Source organism: Poecilia latipinna, unplaced genomic scaffold, assembly GCF_001443285.1.
Source record: "Poecilia latipinna isolate Pla-1442-1.1 unplaced genomic scaffold, P_latipinna-1.0 Scaffold1817, whole genome shotgun sequence".
In the NCBI taxonomy this organism is placed as follows: domain Eukaryota; kingdom Metazoa; phylum Chordata; class Actinopteri; order Cyprinodontiformes; family Poeciliidae; genus Poecilia; species Poecilia latipinna.
In genome coordinates, this window is record NW_015114433.1 from 1 (window position 1) to 26,778 (window position 26,778).

At 41.1% G+C, this 26,778-nt stretch overlaps 3 protein-coding genes across 3 annotated transcripts; 1 reads left to right on the plus strand and 2 right to left on the minus strand.

The window, feature by feature from the left end:
* Positions 1-723: 723 nt before the first annotated feature.
* On the minus strand, positions 724-4,745 carry LOC106934502 (NGFI-A-binding protein 2-like). Its single transcript, XM_015014458.1, has 7 exons — positions 4,316-4,745; positions 4,073-4,159; positions 2,914-3,873; positions 2,699-2,832; positions 1,652-1,703; positions 1,449-1,557; positions 724-1,354 (listed from the first exon to the last, which is right to left on the minus strand). The coding sequence occupies exons 3-7, from the start codon at positions 3,823-3,825 to the stop codon at positions 1,122-1,124; spliced, it is 1,440 nt and encodes a 479-aa protein (XP_014869944.1). The 5' UTR covers positions 3,826-3,873; positions 4,073-4,159; positions 4,316-4,745; the 3' UTR covers positions 724-1,121.
* Positions 4,746-6,233: 1,488 nt separating this feature from the next.
* LOC106934495 (dnaJ homolog subfamily C member 14-like) lies at positions 6,234-20,134 on the plus strand. Its single transcript, XM_015014448.1, has 7 exons — positions 6,234-6,380; positions 7,839-9,107; positions 9,187-9,293; positions 10,683-10,802; positions 10,956-11,116; positions 13,312-13,414; positions 16,426-20,134. Exons 2-7 carry the CDS (start codon positions 7,971-7,973, stop codon positions 16,721-16,723), a joined length of 1,926 nt encoding a protein of 641 aa, XP_014869934.1. The 5' UTR covers positions 6,234-6,380; positions 7,839-7,970; the 3' UTR covers positions 16,724-20,134.
* Positions 20,135-20,630: 496 nt separating this feature from the next.
* inpp1 (inositol polyphosphate-1-phosphatase) lies at positions 20,631-26,778 on the minus strand. The gene is made up of 6 exons (XM_015014449.1): positions 26,494-26,778; positions 24,357-24,562; positions 24,207-24,267; positions 22,946-23,146; positions 22,696-22,870; positions 20,631-21,600 (listed from the first exon to the last, which is right to left on the minus strand). Exons 2-6 carry the CDS (start codon positions 24,558-24,560, stop codon positions 21,105-21,107), a joined length of 1,137 nt encoding a protein of 378 aa, XP_014869935.1. The 5' UTR covers positions 24,561-24,562; positions 26,494-26,778; the 3' UTR covers positions 20,631-21,104.

The following is a 26,778-nucleotide window of genomic DNA, read 5'->3' on the forward strand; positions in this document are numbered from 1 at the left end:
TATTCTCAACTCAGGAATACAGGGCAAATTGAGAGTTTTCAGGTTGAAATTCTGACTTCATTGCATGTTTTTGTTTTATTTTGAATGAAAATCCCCCATAAAATTCACTTCTGAGTACAGAGGCAACAAGCCATGAAGGGAATGGTGTGTTATTCGTTTTCAAACATGAGGAAAACAAGAGGATTTAATGCAAAATCAAGTTCTATCACATGTTTAAGTGTGTGTGTGGACTTAATGTGCTCCTGGTTCGAATAGCGCACGTGTGTTGGGATAAAGGATGTGAAAGTTACAGTCTGTCACCGTGGAGTACAAAACTTTATCCCATGATGTCAATATATATTTCTCCTCAATTGATCCTCTGAGAAGGAAATTTCACCTCTACTCTCAATTTCAATCATTCATCATTATGAATTTTCATCTGTTAAAACAACACAGAATAATATTGATATTGAGTCTTTGCTATAACATCTGACTTAAGCTCAGACTGTGCCTGCTACTTGTCCTTTTAATGACACTGTGTCTTCTTTTGCCTTTGAAACAAATAGCAGCTCTAGAACAGTATTAATCCTTCACTTTCCTGCTTGTAAGTTACTTAGGCCAGAAACATGTTTTGTTCTCGGTGCGTTTTTGGCACAGGAAGGTGATTGTTGGCTCGTTGCCTCATACCTAACGATTGGCGCTTTCTGTGTAAATAAATACCAAATGAAAATGGTGGCGACAGTCTAAGGCTTCATGATTTCATCAGCAGAACAAACCACTGCAGCTTTTATTTCTGTCAAAACGGTAAAAGACTGCTTTGATCTTGGCTTCTCTAGCCTCAAGGACCAAATACCTTTGATTTATGGTAAACGAGGTTGCTAAGAGAGTTTTATACCGCAGGTCAGATGTTAACTGCTTATCCGTCTCACTTCAAAAGTCCCTTTAAACGTGGGTAAGATGTTGGTTGGGTTGAACTGAAAAAGTCAGAGACTTCTTGAATATTCCTTCGTAAATCTTTAACCATCCCATTTATAATCTACCCACCTTCAAATTGAAGACTTTTTTGGAATCACATTTGTTTATGCCTTCCAGAAATTTAGAAAATAACCCCTAAGTCATTCCTCTACCTTGTAGTAACAGGTTTAATCTATATTGAACAATCCAGGTATGGGAGTCTCTGAAAAGTCACCTGCCGAGTGAGTTCCCTCTGGCCCCAGGCTGAGTTTCCCCGCCCGGTCATGTGACACCATCCGAGCCAATCGCAGGCCTTCGTCCATTAGAGTCTGCTGTATTAGATGGCGGCTCCAGCTGGCGGGGTTCGAGGCGTCAGTGTGGGGACGGGGGGACGGAGACTGGTTGCACTGGGAGCTGGAGTCTAACAGAGCAAACAGAGCTCAGCTCAGACTGTCTTTTCTTTCTTTGTTTTATTTTAAAATAACTTCTAATGTAAATTCAGTGTGGAGCGTTACCAAGCGATACGCAGTCAAGGCTCTCTGCAGACAAGCTGTCTTCATCTGCTCTCTGAGTCGCTCCTTCAGATCCCTCCACTCCAAGGAGCGATGACTCAGACACGATGACCTTAAACACACCACACAAGCCCGCTCATGAACGTCTACAAACGAGGAGACCAGATGAGCTCTAATAAGCAGCGGAAACAGCAACAAGGATTCACCTCGTGTCTCGCTCTCTTCTGAGACAAACCGCTGCTCTCGTCAGCATTTGACCTGCAGCAGAGACAAACATGAAGATGAGGTTGCACCTCTTGTTTTGGAGCTTTGAAAGTGTATTTTAACTAATTTAAAGTAACAAAGTTCAAAGTGGAAAGTAAAAATCATCAGAAAATCCCACATAAAACTTAAATTGACAAATTGCGACACTCTACCAACAGGGAAGAGTGTTTGTTACACTGATAGTTTTAGCTGAACTGACTTTTCAAAACATGAGTATGTGATTTTAAAAAGGTTACATTTTTAAATGTTTAATTTACAATGGTAAAATTAACATACAAACAAAAGGGAAGAAAACATTTAACTTTAAATTTCTAGAGTTTTAAATATAGACCCAGTCTTTTACATTATGAATAATTGGAAGGTTTCTTGGTTGATGTTTGCTAAAATCTTTTTTAATCTCAAAAGGTTTTCCTAAAACTTGTATAGAAATGCAATCATGAGTGAGTTTTCAATTAATATTTTTGTTACTGTGAGTTGTATATTTCTGTGTCCAACTCAACAACATCTTTCTGGAAACGGGCGTAAAGATGTTTTTTATAGCGTAACATCTTCCCCTCCTTCAGATTGAAACTGTGAGACTAATACTTCGCAGTGCGGTTGCTTAAATTGATACTAAAATTCTACATTTTTGTATTAACTCAGCATCTTTGTGTCATGTTCTAATTAAGCTACATTTGCATCTTCAGGTACTGGCACAGAAAATACCACAGTAAATTAAAGTTGTGGAAAAGTGAAAATACGTACACAAAGAAACGTCTGTTGAGGTCTAAATGTGGTTTCAAGGTGTTTGGGGTTGCTCAGATGTGCTAACCAAAACTGACTTTTAGCATCAGGGGATTTACAAGCTGGAAAAAGTTACTTTGTCAATGTATATGTATCAGGGCTGGATAGAAAGAAGCGCAGCCCTGCTTTGAAAATGTATGAAAAATGTATCAATAGATGTCCAGTCTTTGCATGGAGTGAGGCGTGAATGTCACTGAAATACTTACCTTGCATGTTTGAGTGTGGAGGTGTAGGCACATTTCCTGGCCACCTGTCGAGCCAGAGAAAAGAGCTCCACCCGTCTGAGCAGGAGAGCGTTGTCTCTCATGCAGAACTGGGCAGCAGCTTCATTGATGATCAACTGGGGAGGGAAAAAAAAAAACAGTGCGTGAAGGACTAATGGGTGCTTTCAAGCAGGCAGCTTTAGTTTTTCTGAGTTTACCTCGTGGTGTGTGAGCTGCTTTCCCTCTCTCCTCTTGGAGTCGAAGCGACCATAAATGAGGCTGTATTTCCGGATCTCCTCCTCCTTGTTTGCATCCTGCGAGCCCATTCTGAAGATGTGACCCACGGTTTTTGCTATTTTCTTGTTCATCCTCAGCAGAGTCTTTACCTCTGTGGGGTCTGACCTGGGCAGGGTCCTATAGAGTCTCTCCACACTCTCCACCACGGCCCTGGCCGTCTCCTCGTCCAGCTGCCCTCCTGGCCAGGCTGACAGGGTTACTGGAGCGAAGGACGCGGAGGGCACTGGAGATGTGGAAGGACCCGGAGGACCTGCGGACAGGAGAGGTGGGCTGTGCGGTTCCTCCTCGGCTCCAGATGCAGAGGCAAGAGCGCCATTCCCATCGGGGTCTGGGCTGAGCCAGTGTGGGTCCATGGGGGAGAGTTTTTCCCTGTAGTGTGTGTCCGGCGGCTGCGGCGACGCCTGGGAGCAGGGACTTCTCGGACTGCCGCTGTACATTGGGGTGAGACATGCCCGGTCCTCTCTCTCACAGGGGGAACCAGGTTGCCCGTTGCTCAGAGCCTTTCTGTGCCCTCCAGCTGACCCACTGGAGCCCGTCCCTTCGACTTTGAACAGCGGGATCCCCCCAAGAGGGACATTAGCGACGGGCTGACTGAAAAGGGCAGGGTTTGCCGCCCAGTCGCGGAGAGCCTTCTGCAGCCTACGCACATGCAGCGGCTTGGTGGCCATGCCAACCAGGGCCATGATTTCTAGGAACTCCTCCTCGGCAGCCTCGCAGAGCTGTTGCACGTCGTCACCGCCTTGCTGGATGAAGGTTTCATAGTAGGCCAGCAGGTTGGCCCTCTGCAGCACCCGGTAGAGTTGCAACTCCCCAAGGGTGCGTGGCAGAGACATAGCACACAGCACTGGAAAGGTCAAACAACGGAGGGGAATCGCATGAACCTGCAGAGAAAGAAGTACTGGAGACGTTAGTTACTAAAGTGAAGTCTCTGGCATGAGGTCCAAACATAAGTTCAAAAGCTTCTCCTTTGCTTTCAAGAAGTTCCTGAAGTCTTGCGCTCTAAGCAAAAACCTCTCTCTATTTTTCATGCATGCATTTTCTCATACAACTAAAAGTATTTAGATAGATATTTTTTCTTACCTTTTCAGGTTCCTTGTGAAGATCTGTTCCGCCTAAACTGGGAATATATTCTCTCCAATGTCACGGCTCGCAACTCCCGGAGCGAAACTGACAAAGAAACACAATATCAGCCAGTCTTTGAGACAGGAGCAGCACACGTTCAGACAGGAATTACTTGGATCACTGGCTCCTCTCTAAAGCTACAAGAGGAGGACACCCTGCTCGGCGTCACATCGCTCTTATTATCCTATTCGTTACTCTTACCTCTCGCCGAGAGCCTCCACGGCGCAGATTTGCCGTAGTAAATCCCCTTTGCGTATCGCTCCTCGGCTGATATCACTGGCAGAAATCCTCCTCCGGCGCACCGTATTGGTTGCTGGCTGCCTTTTTTGCCGTCTGTGTGGGCTGGAGAATGACGGGGGCGGACTGCAGCACGCCATCTGACCGAAAAAGAGCCTTCCTCTCCCGGTAGAGAGGCGGCTTTCAAATTGGAGATGTGGGTGGTGGTATAGTGGGGGCTTGAAATTAACCCTCATGCGTCTTCGAGATTAGTCCTTCATGCAGAGGCTTCAGGGGATTCCCGGAGGTTTACCGTGTCAAAAGACCCTCCAACTAAAGAGTCATCGTGGAGACTCGCCTTTAAAATGGCCAAGAAATGAGGGGAGACTGCGTTTCATTCTTATTATTCTTAAAAAGACGGAATTTAAATTGATAAACACAAAGTAGTAAAGTGGAAGGACAATGATTTGGATTAAATAAAATATGTATGTTTTGCAAATAAAATTTGAAAAGTGTGGCGTGAATTTAGATTCAGCTGAGGTCTTTGAGATATATCTGTCAGTGTTATGCATCTAGAGAATGAAGATTCTTAATTTAATTTATTAAATTTAACTCTGGTCTTTGACTGGACCATTCTAACTCTCATCTTGCCAGTGTTAATAGAATCAATTGGAAATAAATGGTCCCTGAAATTGAGACATGTCATTCTGTTTTGAATCAAGTTAGCAAAAATAAAAAATAAATCATCAAGTTGGTAAAGAGGGCTAGCCCTGTTCTACTCTGAGTCCTCTGGAGATAATTGTACAAAAAAGAGGGATGTTTGTTTTACAAAACTTTGATCAGCTTCCGGCGACCCTTCTGGAGAAAAATATTGCCACAGCATCATGCTGCCTTCACCATGTCTCACTTTGGATTCTGTTGACAAGGTGACAGCAGAGTAAGTTTTCCATCACACAAACACTTTGCATGTTATGTTAAAAGGTTAAATTTTCCATCCCATCTGACTGGTCATTTCTCTTTGCTTGTGTCAAGGTGTAAAATGAAAGTAACATGGCTTTTGTTCTACAAATAAACTTTGTTCAGGGGTGTTTAAGTGTCAGAGTAAAATGTGTATCATATCCCAATTAAACACAATGAAGTTTAGGATTGCAAGGTGACAAAATGTGGAAAAATTGAAAGGTTGCAAAAGCTTCCAGGCCTTGGTATAAATAGCTTTAGTACTACATTAAGTTAAAACAAATACCAAAAAACTTTAATGCTTGAAAATGGATAGACTAAGATACATTTTAGTTTATTTTACTGGTGAAAAACATATTTAAAATATTCAGTAAAAGAAACAATTCCCTTTTTACTTTGGAATAGTCCAGTTTGGCTCCTGGCTGATGCAAAACATCATGATGCTGTCCGTTCAACTATCTAACAAACCACTGAGAACTTTGCAGTACAGCTGGGTTTATAGCAAGATTAGATTGCCCTCTTTGTTGCTAATCAACTGGCTGCATTAAACTTTTTTATTTCCTTCCCCTTCACTGTTCTAAACAGTGGGTTGGGTTGATATGTCACATAAAATCACAATAAAATGCATCATAATTATATGATTGTAACATAAACCTGTGGGAAGGTTCAAAAGTTACATCTACAGGGCACCGTTTACTAGTCTACACCCAAGCAAAAATGGTTTGTGAGACTGAATGTGTAGTGTGACTCCATGATTTCAAATTGCCTCTCTGACTATGGTGCCATTTCCCCCAGAGGCCACGCAAGGAAATTCAAGCTGAATATTATTATTTCTATTGTTAGCGTCCTAATTCAGATTAATCCAATTTTATTTCAGCCAAGAAATTATGATTTGACTAACTCTAAGACTGCGACTGACTGGCTACAGTTTAAACATATGTACCCTTTGAACCTGATCTCTCTGTTGAACACTAGGTGGCAGCACCGCCCCTCCGATGTCTGCTCACTGTCAGAAAACCATAGAAGGAATTAGAGGAGGAAAAGAAACAGTTGGCTTTCTGTTCACAAACAAGGTTACACATTCATCTTAAAGGTATGTTAAATGACTCTCATCTTTCTTGAACGAAATATGTTAAATGACTCTGGCTCTCGCTTTAGCCCGTCTCTGTTTTTAAGCTCGTCTGAGCTGAAAGGAAGAGGAAACAGGCGCTAATAATAGCAGGTTCAGTTAGTATCATTGGCTAAGAGTTAGCTTCTGGCGAGCTAATTGCGTTCAGACTTGCTGTTTTTTATCTTTCATATTTTTCTTCTGTAAGTAATGCCATATTTAATGAAATAATTTCTAAGTTGGACTCAGAAGAAGCTAATATTACTCATATTTGTCTTCCTGCTTCCTCATGCTAACACCCTGGCTGCTTGCTAACCTTCGTCGTTTCAAGAAAAACATCAGGAGCTTTCAGCAGGACTAAGATGATTTCTTGTGTGACAGCCAGGTTACCGTCAGAAAAGTCTGCTTTTAAATTTCTTAGTTAGTCAAGCTGTGATATTCATTGTAATTTATGATATATGTTTGAATATGTTCGTGTTAGAGCAAGCTTTATAAGTTTAATTTGATCAAATGCCGAACAAATACAGCCATTCATCTGCAAAACACAAGTTACGATGCTTTGCTTTTTCTGACGAATTTCTTCAAAACATTAAGGTTTTGCTATTATTCAAAACTATGTAGTTGTGCATTATCAATTATTGACTCTCGTACGTTTAAAAAAATCAATACAGATCCATATCAGGCATTACAACCTTTACACCTTAATAAAATGTTAAACAATAGATTACAAAAAGCCTTTTCTTCTATTGTTGTACTCCTGAATGATTAGATTAATATTTAAAATGGAATATTTGGTGTAAAAGCAAATGCTCCACAGATTTGGTTAGTAGAGACTGAGCTCATTGTGTTTTCTTCTTGCTTTGAGTTTTAATGTACTGTTTTATCTTATCTTATCTTTTTTTTTACAGTGTCTGTTACTTGGCTTGTGATAATCTTTAAATGGCACTCCTTATGAGTTTTATTTTACTTAGTGGCCTTTTCATTGGCATCAGAGTGCAGGGTTTGAATAGAGATGAAGCTTGGATAAAAGAAAAATAGAAAAGCCATGCAGGATTTTCTGTTTTCATAGTTATGTGCTACTTTGCATTGGTTTGTAACATTAAATCCAAGTAAACTACATAGATGTTTGTGGTTGTATAGTGAGTTAAAATGTGAAAAAGTTCAAGAAGTATGAACAGCTTAGCAAGGCACAGTTTCTGCATCTTGATGATGAAAGTTTTGTTGGTTAAATAACAACATTGAATATTTCTGGCTATTTTAGGAGATAAAATGAGTTAAAAATCTCATTTTTACTGACATCGGTGCCTTTATGCACTGGGAGAAAATCTGGTACAGATATAGTAACATTTTACTAACTTATGTTACCTTATATTTATTTAGACTTTAAGGATCTATTTCTTTGATTGAAGGGGCTGTTTTGTTTTCTGATCTGTTTCTTTTCAGGTGGCCGATTTCATAATGTTAGCTGTGAGGAACCCCAGTTTCATATTGGTATGAGCTAATGGAGGAAACTCTGCAGCAGATCATGGAGTTAGGGAACTTTTGTCCCCTTTCAATCTGACAACTGTAAGGGACATGGAAAAGGAAGAGATGGATGATGAGGAGGTTTGTGACGGTGGTTTTGTCTCGGAGCAGCAGCAGGCTGGAGAGACTGATGAGTGCACACAGGAGGATAATACGGTCCATCTCAACTCTCAGGAAACTTCAGTTATTGACCCTGGAACGGGTGACGTAGAGTCATGTGAATCCATGGAGGCTAAAGAGGACGCAGAAGAGGTTTCAGAAGGGTTTGAACAAGATTTGGATCATGAAAACCCACAGCTTATCAATCAAGAAGAAGATGAAGCCGCAAAGGAGCAACAGATGAACGGAGAGTCTGGCTGGAGGGCGCTGGGAGGCGGACGGAGGTGCAAGTTGAGGAGCGGCAGCTCTCTGTTCGAGCAGAGCTTTCAGAAAGGCAGCATCCCGTCCAGCGGAAGTCGGCACAAGCAGACTCGCAGACGCAACCATCACCACCATCAGCAGAGTCGCAGTCGCAGGCGGACGGGAAAACAACTTTTCTTTGCTTTCAGAGAGATGCTGTCAGACTCCCTGAGCGTCTGGTGCATTTCCTGCGTCCACATGCTGATTGAGATCATTGTGACATTAACTCACAACTGCGGAGTTGGAGTGGAAATGGGGGTTTTGAAACTTTACAACTGCGGGAAGCAGATTGTTGTTAAGATCACCGATCTGCCTGGAATGAAAGCAGACTTTAGCCGGGTTTTGAAGCGGATGAAATGCGCTGGAGCAGACCTTTTGGACAAAACTATGAGGACTCTTAAGTGGATAAAGTCAGCCGTCTCCTCTTGTTTGAGACTTTTCTGCGCTTTAGTTATTTTCAGCTTCCAGTGGGTGAAGGGGTTGCTGCTGCGTGTTGGTGGTGAGCGGGGTAAACGCTATTGGATGGCTTTTCTGGAGTCGCGGGTCTGGAAGAGGCTGGCGTCTGTGTTGGAGAGAGTCCGGAGCTGGTTCAGGAAGTATCGCAACACTCCGTCATCGCCCTCGTCGCCCAGCAGAGCCGCAAGAGGGGAGCCAAGTCAGGAACTGGAGCGACTGCTGGCGCTGGCCGAGGTGCCAGAGGGGGAGCTCGACCCCTTCACGGTGCTGGGCGTGGAGGTGCATGCCACAGAGACGGAGCTGAAGAAGGCCTACAGACAGCTGGCTGTCCAGGTGTGTGTGTGTTTAATCTGGAGTAAGGAGCCTTTTCCACCCTTCTTCACTTCAATAACCTCGACTTTTGTGCTTTCAGGTCCATCCAGACAAAAACAAACATCCGCGAGCCGGAGAGGCGTTCAAGGTTCTGAGGGCAGCCTGGGATATTGTCAGCAACCCTGAGACACGGCGAGAGTATGAGCTGTGAGTAGGAGAAAGTCACCAGACCCCTGAGGAACAACGCACTGTTAGGAAGGACATCTTGGCATGAACATACAATAAATACAGTTTCTTGATTTTAATATTTTTCTTTTCTTGGCTTTTGCCATTTGCAGCTTAGAATTTATTACAATCCTCAGCAGCCTCATAAACTTTTGTTCTATTAAAAAAAATGCTTTTTTGCTTTCTATATAAAGATGTATTTTTCCTTCTGTGACAGGAAGAGTAACACTGAAGCCATTTACTCCGGCTGAATGTGACCAAACCTGAGCTTTTCTATCTGTGAAGCTGGAAAGAGGCAGTATTATGTTAAAACGCTTTTTTGAGGTTTACATCATGTTATAATGTTATTCCCTCATCAAAAACATATAGGGAGTGTTGCCATGATTCTTCATATTTGAGAAATCCTCCAATCTGCCATCTCAGTTATTCAAGGGTGGCTAAAGGATTGCTAATACAAAGCACACCTTGAACGCCACATCTGCAGAGCTTATCACACAAACTACTGCTCAGTGCAACGGCTGTAAACGGCTTCAAGAGGAGCATTGCTGTGATGATGTGCAGGTGCAGGAATCATATTTGATATTTATAGCATTTTTATAGCAACTGAAGGGAACATAATTACCTGACTGTGCTATAAAACGACACTTTGTGCCTGGAAAACACAATACTCCTTTAAAATGTTGTCACTGAGCAAATGGCCTGACAACTGACAGTTTGCCTGCATTTTGAGGAAGTATTATGTGTAGTTAAGGTGTCACCTACTTATTTTGACTTACCTTTATGTTAATTACAGCCTGGGAAAATAGCCTTGCATTCTTAATTGTGTGATATGAAAAGAAAAACAGCTGCTAAAAACTGGTGAGATTGTTGATACAAGATCAGAAAATGCATCCCTTCTTCTAATGAGACAGATTTTTCTCATCAAATAAATTGCTGGACTTCCCAACAGAACCTAAACATGCCCAACTGTTTCCCACTGAGGGGGAAACATGCACTGCAGTGAGAGATTTTACAATCTGCAGCATCACTTACTGATTTATGAGTTTTAAGGAAGGCCTCATCCAGTCTGGAGTTCTCTGTTTAGTAAAATAATCACATTTAAAAAGTACAGCATATTTTTTCTCTCTCTCTTTGGTCACTTCTGCATTTGCTTTCATGGCTGAAGAGAAGACGGCTACAACCAAAACCAAATCTAGCTGCTTGGATATGCTGGTTTGCATCTGCTTTGTGATTCCAGTGCAGAGAAAAGGCAAATACGACGTATAAAAACAGTTGCCGAATTCAGAGAATATTCACATTTTCCGCCTTAGATTTGTTTAGCAGGGAACTTCTGAATTGTCTTGAATCACAAGTTGTGTCTTTCCCACACAGGAAGCGCATGGCAGCAACCGAGCTCTCAAAGTCCATGAACGAGTTTCTCACCAAACTGCAGGATGACCTGAAGGAAGCCATGAACACCATGATGTGCACAAAGTGTGAAGGCAAGCACAAGTACGTTGATGCGCACCTGACATCACTGTATCGACACATGACATCACTGTATCAACCCGAATCCCTGAAGCGTTCAGTGTTTCTCACACCGGAGTCGTCGTCGTGAACGTTGTTCCGCTTCACTGGTTTCTCCTTCATGACCCGTGTGTGCAGGCGGTTCGAGATGGATCGAGATCCTGCTGAAGCCCGCTTCTGTGCTGAATGCAGCCGTTGCCATAGCGCCGAGGAGGGAGACCTGTGGGCCGAGTCCAGCATGTTGGGTTTACGCATCACGTACTTTGCTTGTATGGAAGGAAAAGTGTATGACATTACAGGTGAACGGACGTTTTTATCAGTTTATTTCTGTCTAAACTCAAGACTAAGACGGACTTTCAAGATTGTGCTTCTTCATGAGAAATACTTTGCTTCTACCTCGTAAACGTTTATAAGAACGTCTCGCAGATTAAATAATCCGTCATCTGATGGTTAACAGCATAGAACATGTGGAAGAAGATGAAACAAAATCTCAACCCTTTGGAAACTGATGCTGAACGTCACCCTAAACACACCGCCTCCATGGTGAGATACAGCGGTGGCACCATCATGCTGAGGGAGACTCTGTTCCTCTTGTCAGAGCTGATGGTAAACTCATTGGATTAATTGATCAATAAATTAGTGAAATTATTGTCAACTAATATAGTATTTAATTGAGTATACAGACTCACAAAGGCCAATTGCTGAAAGAAAAACACAATCAGAGCAGTAATTAAACTCTACGAAAATATAAACATTTTTGCATAAAAGATAATAAAAAATACAAACTTTGTGAATATGGTGAACCCAGAACTCCACAAGTTAGAGAGTTTAAGCTACTCTTGGTTCAAATTGGGTATAGAAAATCTCCTATTAAGGCCCTTTTGCTGTCAAACTATTAATCAGTTAATCCATATAATGGTCAACAAATCAGCCGTTTGCTGTATAAATACTAATTTTAGCAGAAAGGACTAAAACGCTTTTCACATGTTGATGTTGGAAGTATTTTTTTTTAACTGCAGATAAGTCCTTTGCTACAAATGATCAAGTGTACGCTGAAGGACTGCTCTGTCGTTTCATTTTAGGCAATACATGTTTTATGCCCTTACTTAAAAAATAAATAGTTTATTTATTTAGATGTTTTTTAAAGTATTTCTACTTTTGTATGAAAAAGAATTAAGCGGTAAAATGAAAAAAAATTTACACAGTGTGCCAGTTTTATGATTACTAAAATAAGTTGGTTGGAGCCCCAGTTTGAATCAAATCATATTCATGTGTTAAAATGGCCCAGTCAAAGTCTAGACTTGAATCCAATGGAGATCACGCAGCAAGACTTAGAGCATTTTCCTTCCACTCTGGAGAGATTGACTGCCTTGTGTTGGTTTATCAGTAGGAGACACTGCTGCAGTTTGTGGTTGCAAAAGTTCATGTACGTCCAGCTAGCTGGGGTTCTTGGCTTTTTTTTTTTTTCCCTCTGAACAGACGATACAAACCCACCCTGAGCAGACGAGACTGCGTTGATGTTGTTTGGTTTTTATCCAGAAGACATTTTAACCAAGTTCTTGTAGTTTGTTCAGGTGTAGCTTTAAGAACCTAAGCTGTCGTTTCACAATTTTCACTTTAAAATTTTCCTCATAAACTTGAACACTTAAAAAAAACAAACAAACAAAAAAAAAAAAACGAGCTGAGGCATTCAGACTGCGAGTGTTTGCAGTTTCTCTGAGTCGTTCATGGTTTGACCTCGGGCTGAACTTGATTGGGACGCCCACTTTTGGGAGGAACGCTGATTCTCTTGAACGTCTTCCAGATTATTTTTGAATGGCCTTGTAGCGTTCCCCAGATGGATGCGCAACAATATTTATTTTTCTGAGAAATTTGTTGATGCCTTTTGCCCGAAGACTCTGTTGCTCAAACTGTCTTCTAATCTGCCTGCCAAACTGGCTGAGGTGTTTAAAAACACCTTCATCCGCTTAAACCACAACATTACGCCAGTGTTTTGGTTTAAGTGGCGTCGTGTGTAGTTCTGTATCTATATCTAATTTTAGATTAAAAAGTGTGAACTAAAAGTTTACCTTCACTCTGCTTACTTGTAGCTGTTTTTTTTAAAATTGGTAATTAGTTAAAGGTTTTTGTTTTGTTGTTTGGTATTTTATGGGTACCAGATGGGTAGAGTGGTACCAGCATGCAGGAGAAACGGCAGGAAGCAATGAGAATGGATCTTTGTTGTTTGGACCAATAAACTTCTTCTGGCTGTTTACAAAATATGCCACTAAGCATCAGGAACCTTTAATTTGCCTCCTCGCTGCCACTGAGCTGTTACTCTGCCATATTTACAACAATTCCTGATGTATAAAGTCACGTCGGGTTTTTCCAATCTTCTCAAATGTAGAACAGACCAAAAAAAAAAACTTATCAGTTAAAGTCGGTGTTTAAATATGTTTTAAATTGAAAATGATTTAAAAATGAATATGTTTGTGTGTTTGCTGTCATGTTTCAGAGTGGGCAGGTTGCCAAAGAATAAGCATTTCCCCCGACACCCACCGCGTCCCGTACCACATCTCGTTTGGTTCAAAGAACAACAGCAGCGCCACACGACACAGGTACGTCCCACTGATGACGCAGGCGCATCACTGAACCAGAAGACCACCGTTAAACACATTTATTTCGTTGATTTAATTAAAAAATTACAACTTTTAGGCAATACATAGATTTTTTTTTTTTTTACACACAGAGTAAAAATACTCTAAAGGTTTATTTCTGTTCATTTTTATGATTGTGGCTCTGAACATCAAAGAAGACAACTTACAAACTATTTTTTCTTTCAAGTTCCATTTGATTTACAGATTAAATGTAAAAACATTTGACCGTAAGATGAAACTACGTTCTGATTTTAGTCAGTTTTTAATTTAATAATACCTGTAGTGGCTGCAGTGACAGCTTTACAGAGCATTGAGTACCAGCTTGTAGTGATCAGGCTTGTCTTACTAAAATAAACCATCATTAATTTCAAGGATGCAAAGGCAAATGGTGTAACTAATTTAAAAATTAATGCTGTTAAACATTTCAGACTGAGTGATTCAAGCGGTGGTAGATAAAACACAGGATGTCAGGCTTCCTGTATCCAATGCATAACTTCTCTGCTCATCCAAAAAAAGTCGACATGTGACCATTATAAAGCAAATTACAGAGTTTTAAGCTCTGCCTGCTAGATAGGAATGATTTGCATTGAACTTTGGTTTTATTGCTGGGACTATATTTTCTCCTTGGCTGTCAAATGTAGGAGGGAGTAATTTTTATTGAGCTGCTGCGACGAGGCTGAAAGTATTTAGAGAGCGAGAGGCAAAGTTGAACCTGTCGCCAAAATTCAGACATTTTCTTTAGAAACGAGATTGTAGCCAAGCAAAACATTAAAAATAATCCAACAGGTTTGTCTTAATTAAAAACTGTCGTACACTTTGGGGGTAAATAATTTTTGATTGTGGTGGTAATAAAATGTTTCTGGTCTATTTCCAGTAGTAAGAATGGGATCTGGATCATTCTCTCATACAGAAAAGATGCTGTTTTTAATAGCCAGGTTTAGTGAAGAGGTGCGATGAAATCTGGTTTTGAGTGGAAGTCACTGGGTGTGGTTTTATTGAAAATAACAAAATCATTACTTTATGTTTTCTCTAAGGGTTTTAAAACACAAGGTGAAAAACCCACACCCTAAATTAAATGCTGCCTGTGATGTCGAACAAAATTTGTGGCGTTTTTAAATAGCGATCAAAGGCTGCATAAAATTATTGCAGACAGTCCCACTTTGGCTCCTCTGGTCTAAAGATGTTAGATTTTCCTCTTTATTGAATCGTAAACCAATTGAAATCGAGAAAAACCAAAGAAAACCTCAACAAAAGAAATCGATCCATTTCTGATTAAACTGTAAAACTTGACCCAGGAATGTAGAACATTTATACACATCACAAAACATAATAAATTCAGTTTTTATGCTCATTAAAGTTTTAGAAACTGACGATTATTTTTAAGTCGGATATCTTTTAATTTTACCGTTCTTACTTGAGATTCTACTTAATTTTTTCCCCTCAGTGCACAACATATGTAAGAAAGTCGACACTCGGTGGCGCTGTATTTCATGTTTTATTCAATAAAAATGACAACAACAGTTTTAAAATTGCTCAGGCTCCACTGAAAACCATTTGTTTGTCTAACATATAAACACATACAGAGAAACTGTTTTTCTTCCTGAATTAAAGCCCTGAATATTTCCCCTTACATATAAGATATGGTTGAAATGTAAACGTGAATACAGAAATGTTTTCTTGAGGGGCAAAAGGTCAGAGGCATTTATCTGGGGGCAGGATTGCTCACCGTTGTTAAATAATGAATCCTTTCTTTCAGTTTTTTACCTGAGATATTCAAATAAACCTAGAATTATACCATTTTTGTTAGGAGATGAGTCAAAGTAAACATCTGTAAGTTGTAATAATGAATAATTAACCTGAACTTCAAACCGTCTTGATGTTTAATTTAGAGAACAAGCTCAGCAGTGAGCGGTCAATTTTATTTTATTTTATTTATTTTTTAAAAATAAATTCACATTTTCTCCCAGATTTATTTCTGCCAGCGTAAAGAAACCTCTAATATCGATGTTCCTGTGAGGAACGGTCCCTGCTGCGTGCGGGTCGTTACGACAGCACATTGTTGGTCTGCAGCTGTTAATTACAGAGATCGCACCTTAAATGTGTGATCAGTTCACTTCCCTTCCTGCTGCAACATGATAGTCGGGTATCGAGTCAACTATCCAGTCTGTGTAAAACAGATCCAAAGCAGCATAAGATGTAGACCTGACAGAAAAAGTCCTGTGTTTTACTTTATTGCATCTCCTTATTATATTGGTGTATTCCAAAGAGTTTTCTTCTTCTCATTGTTAATTATATTCTCTCTCAGCTTTCTGAAGATCAGGTTTATGACAAACATTTTCCTAATATGTCATATTTAGAGCTGGCTGTTTAATTCTGTATTATGCATGGATGTAAAAAGTGTTTGCTTCAAATCCGCGGTGAACGCTGCGGGCTGACATTATGATTGACAGCTATTATCCATCGCTGCCGTATCTTCCATCGTTAAAAGTTACACAATAAAATTATAAATTTGGTTTGTATCCTTGTCTGTTTGTCCAGCCGACAGCGCCACTTTTTCAGTAAATCTTTGTATTCCCTCGAATTTAGGTTTGAATCTAGGTATTCATATTTTCTGAACTTACTCGAGACAAAGCTGTCGATGAGAACCAGCAGGAGGCACTAGAGAGCTGAGCAGCCCAGAAGCACCATTTAAAATTTGGCAAACCTTCTGTGACCCGACTGTTATTCCAAATGAAGTTATTGAAGATTGTTTTGATGTTTGTAAAAGTGAAATCAACTAAATTAAAGTGGTATTAGGCTACCGGCTGTCTAGTTTCTGATGAGTTTTACAGGAGCACTGAGGTTGTTTTAATGTCCATCATGGCGGAACGGGCCGCGTTCTGAAGAGTGTGACGTCACGGGCGAAGGGTTGATGATGTTTATGCTTCGGCACAAGCGAAAAGCGGTCCTGAACTTCCTGTGTTGCCTTCCAGGAGCCCCTCGGAGCACGCCGCCGGTCCTTCGAACCCGGCTGACTTGCAGGACTTCTTCAACAGAATGTTCAAGGGCGGGCCGCCGAATGACATGGCTGCCAACGGCGGGGGCTTCTTTCCCTCAGGTCCGCCCCACCACCACCCGCCCGGTGCTGGAGCTGCCCCTTTCTCCCCTCCCCCGGGTCAGACAGGTTTCTACATGCCGGGGGGCCATCGGCCAGACTCCGGCGAGACGTGGCCCGACGGCGGCAAACCCCCCCGGAGGAGGAAGAAGGTCCGAAAACCCTTCCAGAGGTGAAGTCCGTTTACTCATTAGTGTGTCAAAACCGGGACACGATAAGAAAATGGCCATGTTTGTCTCTCGCCCGCCTGTGGGCGTGCCAAGATCTGAAGAGTGGTTGAGTGTGAAGCTGCAGTCAGATCCGCCAAGCAGAGAGGGACTGGATCACGAAGAGGAACCAGTTGGGTGAATCTCAGTGTTGAAGGCCGAGGAAGTGGCAGTGACGGTGCTTTATCTGTCATTTCATCCTGTTGTGTTGCTGGTCTCACTCATGACTGTAGCCTTGACAACCGAGATCCCTCTGATGCCGTAATGAAGCATTTTCTTTTTTCGAGAATTTCCTGCCAAATCCATTACTGCATGATTTACTCACCTTTTTGTAACGCTTCGGTTTTCTTACTTCTCTTTTGTATCGGGTTAATTTCCCACTTTGGGCTCCGTGTCGGGAGGGAGAGGAAACGGTAGAGGTGAGGGCGAAGCTCATTAAGATTTATAGCTGAGAAATGAAGAAGAGGGCTTGTGCAGCTTAACGTGTCAGTGTTACTGTTGTCGTTATCGCCGTGTGTTTGTTGTTTTCTGCATCTGGAGCAAAGCCTTGTCCAGCCCAAACAGGCAGGACGAATCTGAACCACGCTAACAGGACGCAACGACACACATCACATCTGTTTCTTTGTTTTTATGTGGCTTGTCGTTACAGTGTCCTGCAGAAGTATTTACACCCCTTGAACATTTCTGAATTTCATTTTAACGCGCCCACAAACTACTGTGTGTTTTACTAGGATTACATGTGATGAACTGACACAAATATTTTTTTTAATAAGTAAAAAACTAAAAAGTGTGGCATAGTTACATTAAACCCCCTCCAGTCAAAACACACCACTGCAAAAACACAAAATCTTACCGAGTATTTTTGGTCTAGCACACTTGAAGTGGTATAGAGGCTTGTTTAAGTAAATAATTCCTTATTATTGATGAAAAGGTGCTAGATCCATAGGCAGATTAATTTATAACAAGAAAATAATTTATCTGCCAATGGAACAAGTACTTTCCCCATCAATTATTCACATAAAACAAGCCTCTGTGTCTTGCTATGAAGTTACTTTTATTTAGTTTCTTATTTCAAGTGCATTAAGATATTTGCTTCAGAAATCAGAACAAAATGTCTTGGTTAGAGTTTGTTTTTGCAGTGATTTTGCTTCTAGTCTTTTGAGTGGATCTACCAGCTTTGAACCCAAAGGACTGAAATCCAAACTGTCTGTGAAAATCAAATTTCAAGTCTTTCCACATGATTCCAGTTGGGACTTTGACTAGGCCATTCTATCACATAAATATGCAGCCAATCCGCTGCTTTTGTCTCTGGATGTTTACGGCCATTTTCCTGTTGGTGGATAGCAGCAGTTTCTCACACAGAAACATCTATCAGAAAGCTAGCCAACGTCTCTGCTCCAGCCAAAGAAGAGCGTCCCCACAGCATGATGCTGCCACTACCATGTAATACAATGGGAATAGTATGTTCAAGGCTTTACTTTTCGCCACAAGTAGTGTTTTGGATGTAGGTTTAAAAGTCGTGACAAATGTCAAATGGGACTTCTGTGACCTCCTTATTGCCAGATGTCTGCAGTGGGGCTCTTGGCTGCTTTTCAGGTTACTGGTTTCCAGTTGTTGGTCTCTACTGGCGAGAAGTCCAAGCCTTGAAATATTGTTTTAGAGCCTTTTATAATCAGCATAGCAGGGACTGAATGCACTTTTTGATATGGATTTGTAAGGAAATAAATTAACACTATTTTGTATTCCAGGAACCCAAATATATAAAAAAAGTGGTTGTAATGTGACAAAATGTCACCAGTTCCAAGGGATGCGAATACTTCTGCAAGGCACTGCCTGACGGTCTGATTGATAAAATTAATCTCCCAAAAAGCATAGAAAATCTTCAATATTTGGGTTTAGTCCTGATATTTTCTACTAGAAACAAGTTTTGAAGCCTCCTATTTGTTTTGCATCAACCGGTTTTATGCACCTGCCTCTGATTACACATTCATTTTGAATATTTCTAATGAATAATTGAGGGTATTTTTATCTAAATCCTGACGATAAAATGTCTTCAGATGAAAATAGTCTAGCTTCAGAAAATTCACCGATTTAAGCAGAGGAACAGTTCTGATGCTTTTTGTTCCGACTTAAGCAGCAAGGTTGAAGACAACAGGACGTGTATGCTGCTACATTGTTGATTTGCTCTATTTTTCTTACGTAGCTGCTAAGATCATTTTTGTTCCAGTTAATCTAAATTTTCTCTGGATTTTCCTAAGCTGAAGTTGTTGCATGTTCTTTAGCATGTTTTTACTCCATGATTATTGCGTTGATGTCCCAGTTCACGTCACGTTCTGCATCCAAATAGTTATTGTGGTTCAGATTTCCACATTACAGGTTCACAGGAAATCTGCCCAGTGCTTACTGGTTATAAACATTAAAGAAAGTCAGTTAAGTTCACATGGGCCTTGCCTAGAAATTAATGAAACCTTTTTTGTTTTGCCTGTAGCCTTGTAAAAGCAACCTGCTGCATTGTTTACATCTGACTTTAAGATTGTGGGCAGTTATTGAAAAAGGCAACTGTGTGTGTGTGTGTGAGAGGCACTTGATAAAAGTTATATTTTATATTCATAGGAAGTTTTCTATTGTGTTAATTTTTTTCCTTTCTTGGACTTTTGCACACCCGGCACTGTAAAAGAGCAGAACTGATTTCGATTCAGTGGTTTTGAAGCTAAACCTCCAGCTGCAGGTGAGTGGGAGGTCTTACTCACCGAGCTCGACAGCAGCTCACCTACAGATTTTACGTTTGCACAGCCACCGCGCTCCAGAGAAGATGAGTTTTGTTATTGTAACAGAGTGAATGCCTAAAAGGAGCTCTTGTTGCAGATGCCCGTTTCTGCAGGAAGTCTTTGGTTCTCTGCACCTGCTTTAAAAAAAAAAAAGGTTTTTCCCTCACAAAAGGAAATGTGTGGAATCTGAGGCTCCCTTTATGTAAAGCCATCTCTCCAATGAAGACAAAAATGTTCCAACTAGGAGTGAATTTCAGAAATTGATCACAGTAACTTGACATTTCTGCAGCACCACACCCTGATCTTTAGTTCGCGCAGGAACTGCACAGCCTCATCCATGATGCATTATTTAGCTTCGTTTTCAACTCAGAATATGAAGTGCTGCACGTTTAAAGGTAGCAGGTCAGAGTCCAAGAGGTCTGAACGAGTCGACAGTGTTCCGTTTCCTTTGTGTTTTTAAACAGATTATGCAGAAATATTGCAAAAATATTTGACAATCAGGGTTTTTTTGTATGAAGTTCAGAGACAAGTTCCCAGTTGAACAGTTTAAGTAATCTTGGGTTTCTTTCCCCTGCTTTCTCTGGTTTTCAAAATAAAGATGATTTCCAAGATGCAACAATGTTAACTGTTTTCTGCTCATTTTCAACTTGTCATTTTATTCAGCAACCATCATGCAGACGGTCCTTTTTATCCAACCTGACCTAAAAAAGTACCTTCACCGTTTTACCTCATTTTCCACTCATCGACCTTTGGCTGTGTTATGCTTGTGAAAACAGAGCAGGGCACCTTTAAATCTCTGCTCCTTACATGGAGATGTTTCCAAAACATTAACTCCCTGATGTGAAGGTAAAAAAAACCCACCAGATTCATTGATGTGAATATTGAGTCTGTAAAAGGCATATTTCTGTATATTTTATAGCACCTTGCTCCCCTTTAAGATTTCCACCTTTTGGCCAGTTACTCAAACAAACCTCAGGATTTTGTATAATAGACCAGAGTGGTGCATACTTTCACATGTTAGTTTTGAGTTAAAAAAAAAAAAAAAAAAAAGGAAACTTGGCTTTCATCCCCCCCCCACTTGTAAAAAGACTTAAAAAAAATAATGTTTTCTGTGAATAAATTCATTTAATTTCATGATATCTTATACAAAATACATATTTTAGTACATAGGGTGACGATATGCGCGTAGTCATCTTGCAGTCAGAAAGTAGTTTCTGGCTTCCACATGGAAAGGCACTTAACCTCGAGTTGCCTCCAGAGCTCTGTATAAATGCACGTGAATGGTTGTAATGGTGCCTTTACAATAACTAATTCATGAACACAAAACAACCAAATTTTAGACCATGTTTGCTTGCTTTAGGGACAAATACTGCAAACCTGTCTGTTTATGGGCTTGTCAGAATTACAGCACTTAACATTTTAACGCATTTCAAAAACATTTCATCTCACATTTAGTTGGTAATGCTCCATAGAAATCTGGTTAGACACATTTATAACTAATATTTCTGTTCACACCCGTCTCCCTCCACCAACATAGAAAAGATAAATATGGTGGTATATTTAAACTCACAAGGTGTTTTTACCTAAAGTTTACCTCTCAGGGCTCCCATGATGCTGCGGAGCTGAGAAACGTCTCTGTAGGCCACTAGGCCGCCATGATTGGCCCAGCGGTCTGCTCCCGATCGATCAGCGCAAGGCTGGTGATACGTCAGTTCTGTCCTGGGATCCTGTGCTCCGCTCTCCGACTGCTGCAGACTCAAAGCCAAGTCCACCACACCCCCTCCCAGGGCCCGCAGCAGGGCGTGAGGAGCACACGAGTCCCACTTAAAGGTGCTGCCCTCTGACAGGACATAGGCGTCCGCCAGGCCCTGGATGACACACAGGACCTTGTAGCCGGCTCCAGAGGCGTACATGAGCTTGTCTGGGCCGCACACCGAGGTCAGAGCTTCCTTCACCGACTGCTTCTCACTGGAGCTCAGCACCACGGACAGGCCTCCCTCAGATCGCTCTCCTGGTCTGGACTCTGAGCAGATGTTCGTGCTGCCACAGGACACACCCCAGTAGTGCTTTCCTCTCCAGCTGAGAACAGAGAGGATCGTTTTTAGTCAGCCTGAAAAGCTCAGTGACAGAGTAAAGTCACAGCGGTCATTAAAGAAAGCATTTTATGAAAAATTCACATTTTTATACATCTAGTTGGGTCTCAACTGCTTCTAAAAATAGACCTACCGCATAGAAACCACCTAGCCATTTTTCTTTGGCAATAAGTTTTTTGGTGTCTGGAAAATATACAGTTTCAAAAACTGTTCCATTACCTAGCAACCCGAGCTGAGCTCCAGCATGTTTGGTCAGCTGGTTTTAATGCCATATGCACTGTACAATGGCTGCTGGAAAAGACAAATGTTTTGTCGTTTACTTGCCATCCAGAAACCACATGATTCATTCTTGCTGGTTGTATAGGAGGCTCCACTTCTGCTTTTCAAAGACATACTGCTGTACGATTATACATCTGTTTGGAGCAATTTTCCTGTGCGAGTGTAAACATTGAGTTGGGGGCATGGCCAGCAGCAGCTTATCTGGATTTAAAGCGACAAGAGGCCAAAACGGCTCATTCTGAAAATCTCAACATAAGCAGAACTGACTAAAATCTCATTCTGAAAATGATTTTGTGCAAAAAATGCGATGAACATGTTTTGAATAGCCCATAGACCTATGAAAGTTTCATTGACCATAATCTGGAGAAGATGCTGTGTAAAAGCAGCATAAGAATGATATGAAATGCATGTTGTATATTTAAGAAACTAAAGGTGAAGACAAATGAAATCCAGAGAATGAGAGCAGGCAATTGTCAAAAAAAAAAAAAAAAAGGTAGAAGCAAAATAAAAAAAGTAGTCTCAGGTTGTCACTGTGCCATAATTTGTCCCCAATTAATGCATTTAACTACATATCTAATGAAGATTTTATTGTTTTTTTATTTGGTTAGAAAGTAAGTGCTACTTTTTATGTTAAGGTGATCTCCCTGCACTTTCTGGTCAATCATCTGCTCAACAGTTGAAACAAAAAGTAAAATACAAGGAAGTGTGACAAGGTTTAAAAGTTTTAAATGAACTTCTGAAGACGGCTTGAATGATCAAAACTGCTAGACAGGAGTTGGAGGTTCTGAGTTGCTTAACTCACCCTGTGCCAGCGGGATCTTTGTTGTTGAACGGTTGGTTGATCACGCCCATGACGGGCTCACCTGTGCTCCGCAGGTAAACCCCGATCAGAACCAGCGCACAGTGCAGACCTGAAGGAGACAGGCGGCCCTCTTCCAGCACTTCCTCACGCCCTTCGATGTACTGACTGGTGGCGTCTTCACACATAACGGAGATCATCATAAGCAGCTCTTGTTTTAAGGAGCCAACTTAAGCAGCTGGTGCGTTTTTACCTATGGGGTCAATCCAGATGCCAAGCTCAGATGGTTTAAGCGGAACCGTCAGTCCATCTGTGCTCGCCTCGATGGTGGCCGGGTCTTGGTGGACGGCTCGAGCCAGCAGAGATGCCGCCGTCCGGTCGCCGTCCAGCACGGTGGCCAGGAGCTTTGCGGTCTCCTCCTCCGTGCTGCACACGGTAACAGTCACGCTTTCTCCTGGAGAAACAGCGAGGCTTTAATTTACAACGAATGACCTCATGCGTTTACACAGCACACGATGTCACCGCGTTTAAATGTTTGGACTGTGACACACTGAAGTGCTGGGTGTTTGATCTGCACGAATAATCAGCTCTGTGTATAAAACTGCTGCCAGTCATGTGTAACATTACAAAGGTGTTTCAATTATATTTAGGGCAAGAGAAAATAAATTCATCACAATCTGCTTTGTTTTTTTTTTTTTTAAAGAAATTTAAGTCATTTATAAATCCTGAAAAACTTTTAACATACCTCCATGACAAACAAATACCTAAAGCCTGATGTTTACAAATGCAGAATAAGACATCATCCATTTTCCCCTCACTCTGAATTTAAATCTAACATGACTTCAATGATGATTATTTTTGCTCAATACAACAAGGGAATCATTTTATCAGCATGAACAATATTTCTCCAACAAATCATTTAGAAGTGATTTGTGCTCGACAGTCCCAGTCTTTTGTATGAACCTGGAACTTTCAGACATTTGGAAATTAAATCCAAGGATGTTGGTGCAAATTCTCAGTCAACCAGACAAAAAAAAAACCCTCAAAGTACCTAAATAGAGGGAACTCTTGTTTAGTTAAGATGTTTCAACTCTTGCTACAGTTTTGAAATGGAAGTATCGGTCTCATGAACATGTCCGTTATAGACAAGTGAATTGCTGAGCCCATTCTTTATTTGAACTTTGTCCTTCAATACGAGGCAGGCAAAATTACAACATCTACCTAAATGCTGTCAGAACTGCAGGCATTTTTTCGCCACTGTGGGAAATTGCAGGCAGAGCTTTTAACAATTCAAGTGCAGTGCTGGTCTGTTAAGTCTCCAAGTGGCAGCTTTCAAACTAAATGTGAGGCTATGCGAGTTTAGAGTAAAAACTCAGAGCTGGAGGTTTTGCTTTCCATTTGTAGTGTGTAGCGCATTCAGGAATTATAATATAAATATAATTATACTTATAATTATGAGCTGCAAACACGATTAAAGGCAAACATGATAGAAACAATGTACACCAAATAATTACCAAGCCCATTTTCAAACTTGTTTGACTCTTCTCCATGAATGAATCCAGCCAACTCTGGGAACTGCACAGAAAATAAAACAAACCATGAGCATAAAAACTCAATCTAGTTCTACAACTTTATTACTTATGGCTCACAATTTGCGCCCTTACCTGAGCTCTCACGTCGTGCCGGATCAGCTCCTGAATCATCACGTCGGCGAGCGTTTTGAAGTCCTGCACAAACTTCTTGTTCTTGTCTTCTCCGGTCTTCTCCTGCACCAGGAGCTGAAAGAGAGGAGCCTCTTGTCTGCAGATGCGAGCCACGTTTGCGGCCTTCTCAGCCACCCGCAGCAGCAGCCTCAGCAGGTCGGCCATGTCTGCGCAAGAGAGGTGAAGAATTGTGTGAGAGAATGGGGATAAAAGGGATGGAGAAGGTCGCTCACGCACATGATAGGCTAATTATAGCCTGAAAATGAAAACAGGGCACCTCTGAAAAAAAGAAATGAGCAGCAGGGATGTGGCTGCAGGGCTTTGCATGTGACCTAGAAGAGAGGATTCAAACATATGCAGCTCACAATTCAATTCCCAGGAAAATATTTTTAAATTATGCAAAACTTTGCAGCACAGCATTAGATTAGCACAGAGGCGCACTCTGATTGGAGAAACCAGTCATCTCTAAACACTGCTGTCAAAAAGTTTTAAACCAGCCTTAATTTGTTTCCACTTTGTTTACAGGGAGACATTTTCTTGTGACCCTCAAAGAGGGGTTACACTGTAAAGTATGTTTTAAGGGTTTAGACTTTTGACGTTTCTTACTTTCTGTTCTAGAGAAAATTAGTATGATTTTTCTGTGTACCTGAATAATTCAACACTTAGGACAAGCTCCAATATCTTAAAGCTTTTAACCTCTTTCTGTAAAAATCAAACTCGCTTAAGTCTCTGCCACCTGTGGAACAACTTACATTTCAATTTGTTTTAAATTGCACAATAAATCTTTACTTAAGACAAGGCAGCTCAAAGTTATGTTAACATAAGTGTTTTTATCCCTCAGTTTTTTTTGGATCTTCTCCATTTTTAGATGCGTTTGTTTGTATTCCAAGTGGCTCCAACAAAACCTGTTGAAGAAAAACATGAATGCAGCTAGTCAAGAGGAACACAGCAGACTGGAATGACCAGAATTTGTTTTGAGATAATTGAAACCAGAGGGTCATTTTATTTAATAAAAACCAGATGGTGTGGTTGACGAGTTCCAGTGGGAGCATTTTTTAAGTCTCCACTGTTACATTACCCCCCCCCAGTCTGTAGAACTGGGGTGTCAAACTCCAGTCCTCAACGGCCGCTCCCCTGCAGTTTTTAGATGTGCCACAGGTACAAAACACTGGAATGAAATGGCTTAATTACCTCCTCTTAGATAAGTTCTCCAGCGCCTTACTAATGACCTAATTATTCTATTCAGGTGTGGTGCAGCAGAGGTACATCTAAAAATTGCAGGGCTTCCAGGACTGGAGCTGACACCTGTGCAGTAGAAAATGATGGCCAAGCAGACAGACTTATGAGCCCACTGGTTCCAGTGACCAGAAACAGTATACCACCATCATTCCAGTAAACACCAGGTGAACTAACGAGCACATGCTGCATACAGCTTCACTATACTGACAAATATAACGTCTATTCAAAGGTGATACAGTAGAATATGGCAACAGCTAACTTCATCAAATGGAAAGATGAAAACAGAAACATAAGCAAAATGGTACGACTGAAGATCTGATGACAAAAGGCCTCAGGAGCCGTCAAAAATAGTTTAGAACCCGTTTGTCTGCTACAGTTCTTACCAATGGCAGCTCTACTCTAGTAATGCCACCAACCCAAACCAAAGTAAAGCTGAAGAGGTTTTCAAAACCCTTATTTTACCAAATGTAGTATAAATCCATAATTTACTGCCTAGCTGTGGTTTAACTAAAGGTACATTTGTTACAGAGACAAATACTACATCAGTTGATAGCGTTTAGTAGTCAAAAGCAGTGCTGGTAAAAATGTTTAACGATGAAGAGATTCTGGAGAACTACTGCTGCATAGGACTCCTTTAGCCAGACTGAAATATAAACAGTTACAAAATATAAACAATATAGTCATTTTATCAATTTTATTTGTTCCGACCCAAAAATCGTCGTCATTGTTGTCTGCTCAGCTGTACTATTAAAAGCGAGGACACGGGCTTAGCTTCGCATTCATGAGAAATGTATGACAGGAATTTAAATGAAAGCAAAGTTAAAAAAAAAAATGATAAAGTGAATGACTAAAACCTTACCAACGCCAGGTTATAGCCCGCTTTCTATCTCCTTTTCGGTGACCGTGCTTTCCGGTTTGGCTCAAAATGCAATGAGCTCAGAAGGAGGATGTGGGCTTTCAGTCAAATTATTATATTTAAGCTTTTAATTAATGCCGAGCTCTGCCTGTCCGCTCAGTTTACGTCAGTTTCCTACCGCAGGAAGGGCGGACGCTCCACTCGCAAGCTACGCTTAAACATTCGAGGCGGAGACAGGAGCGTAACGTATGACGTCACGGAATGCGCTGCCACCACTGTAGCTGTTTT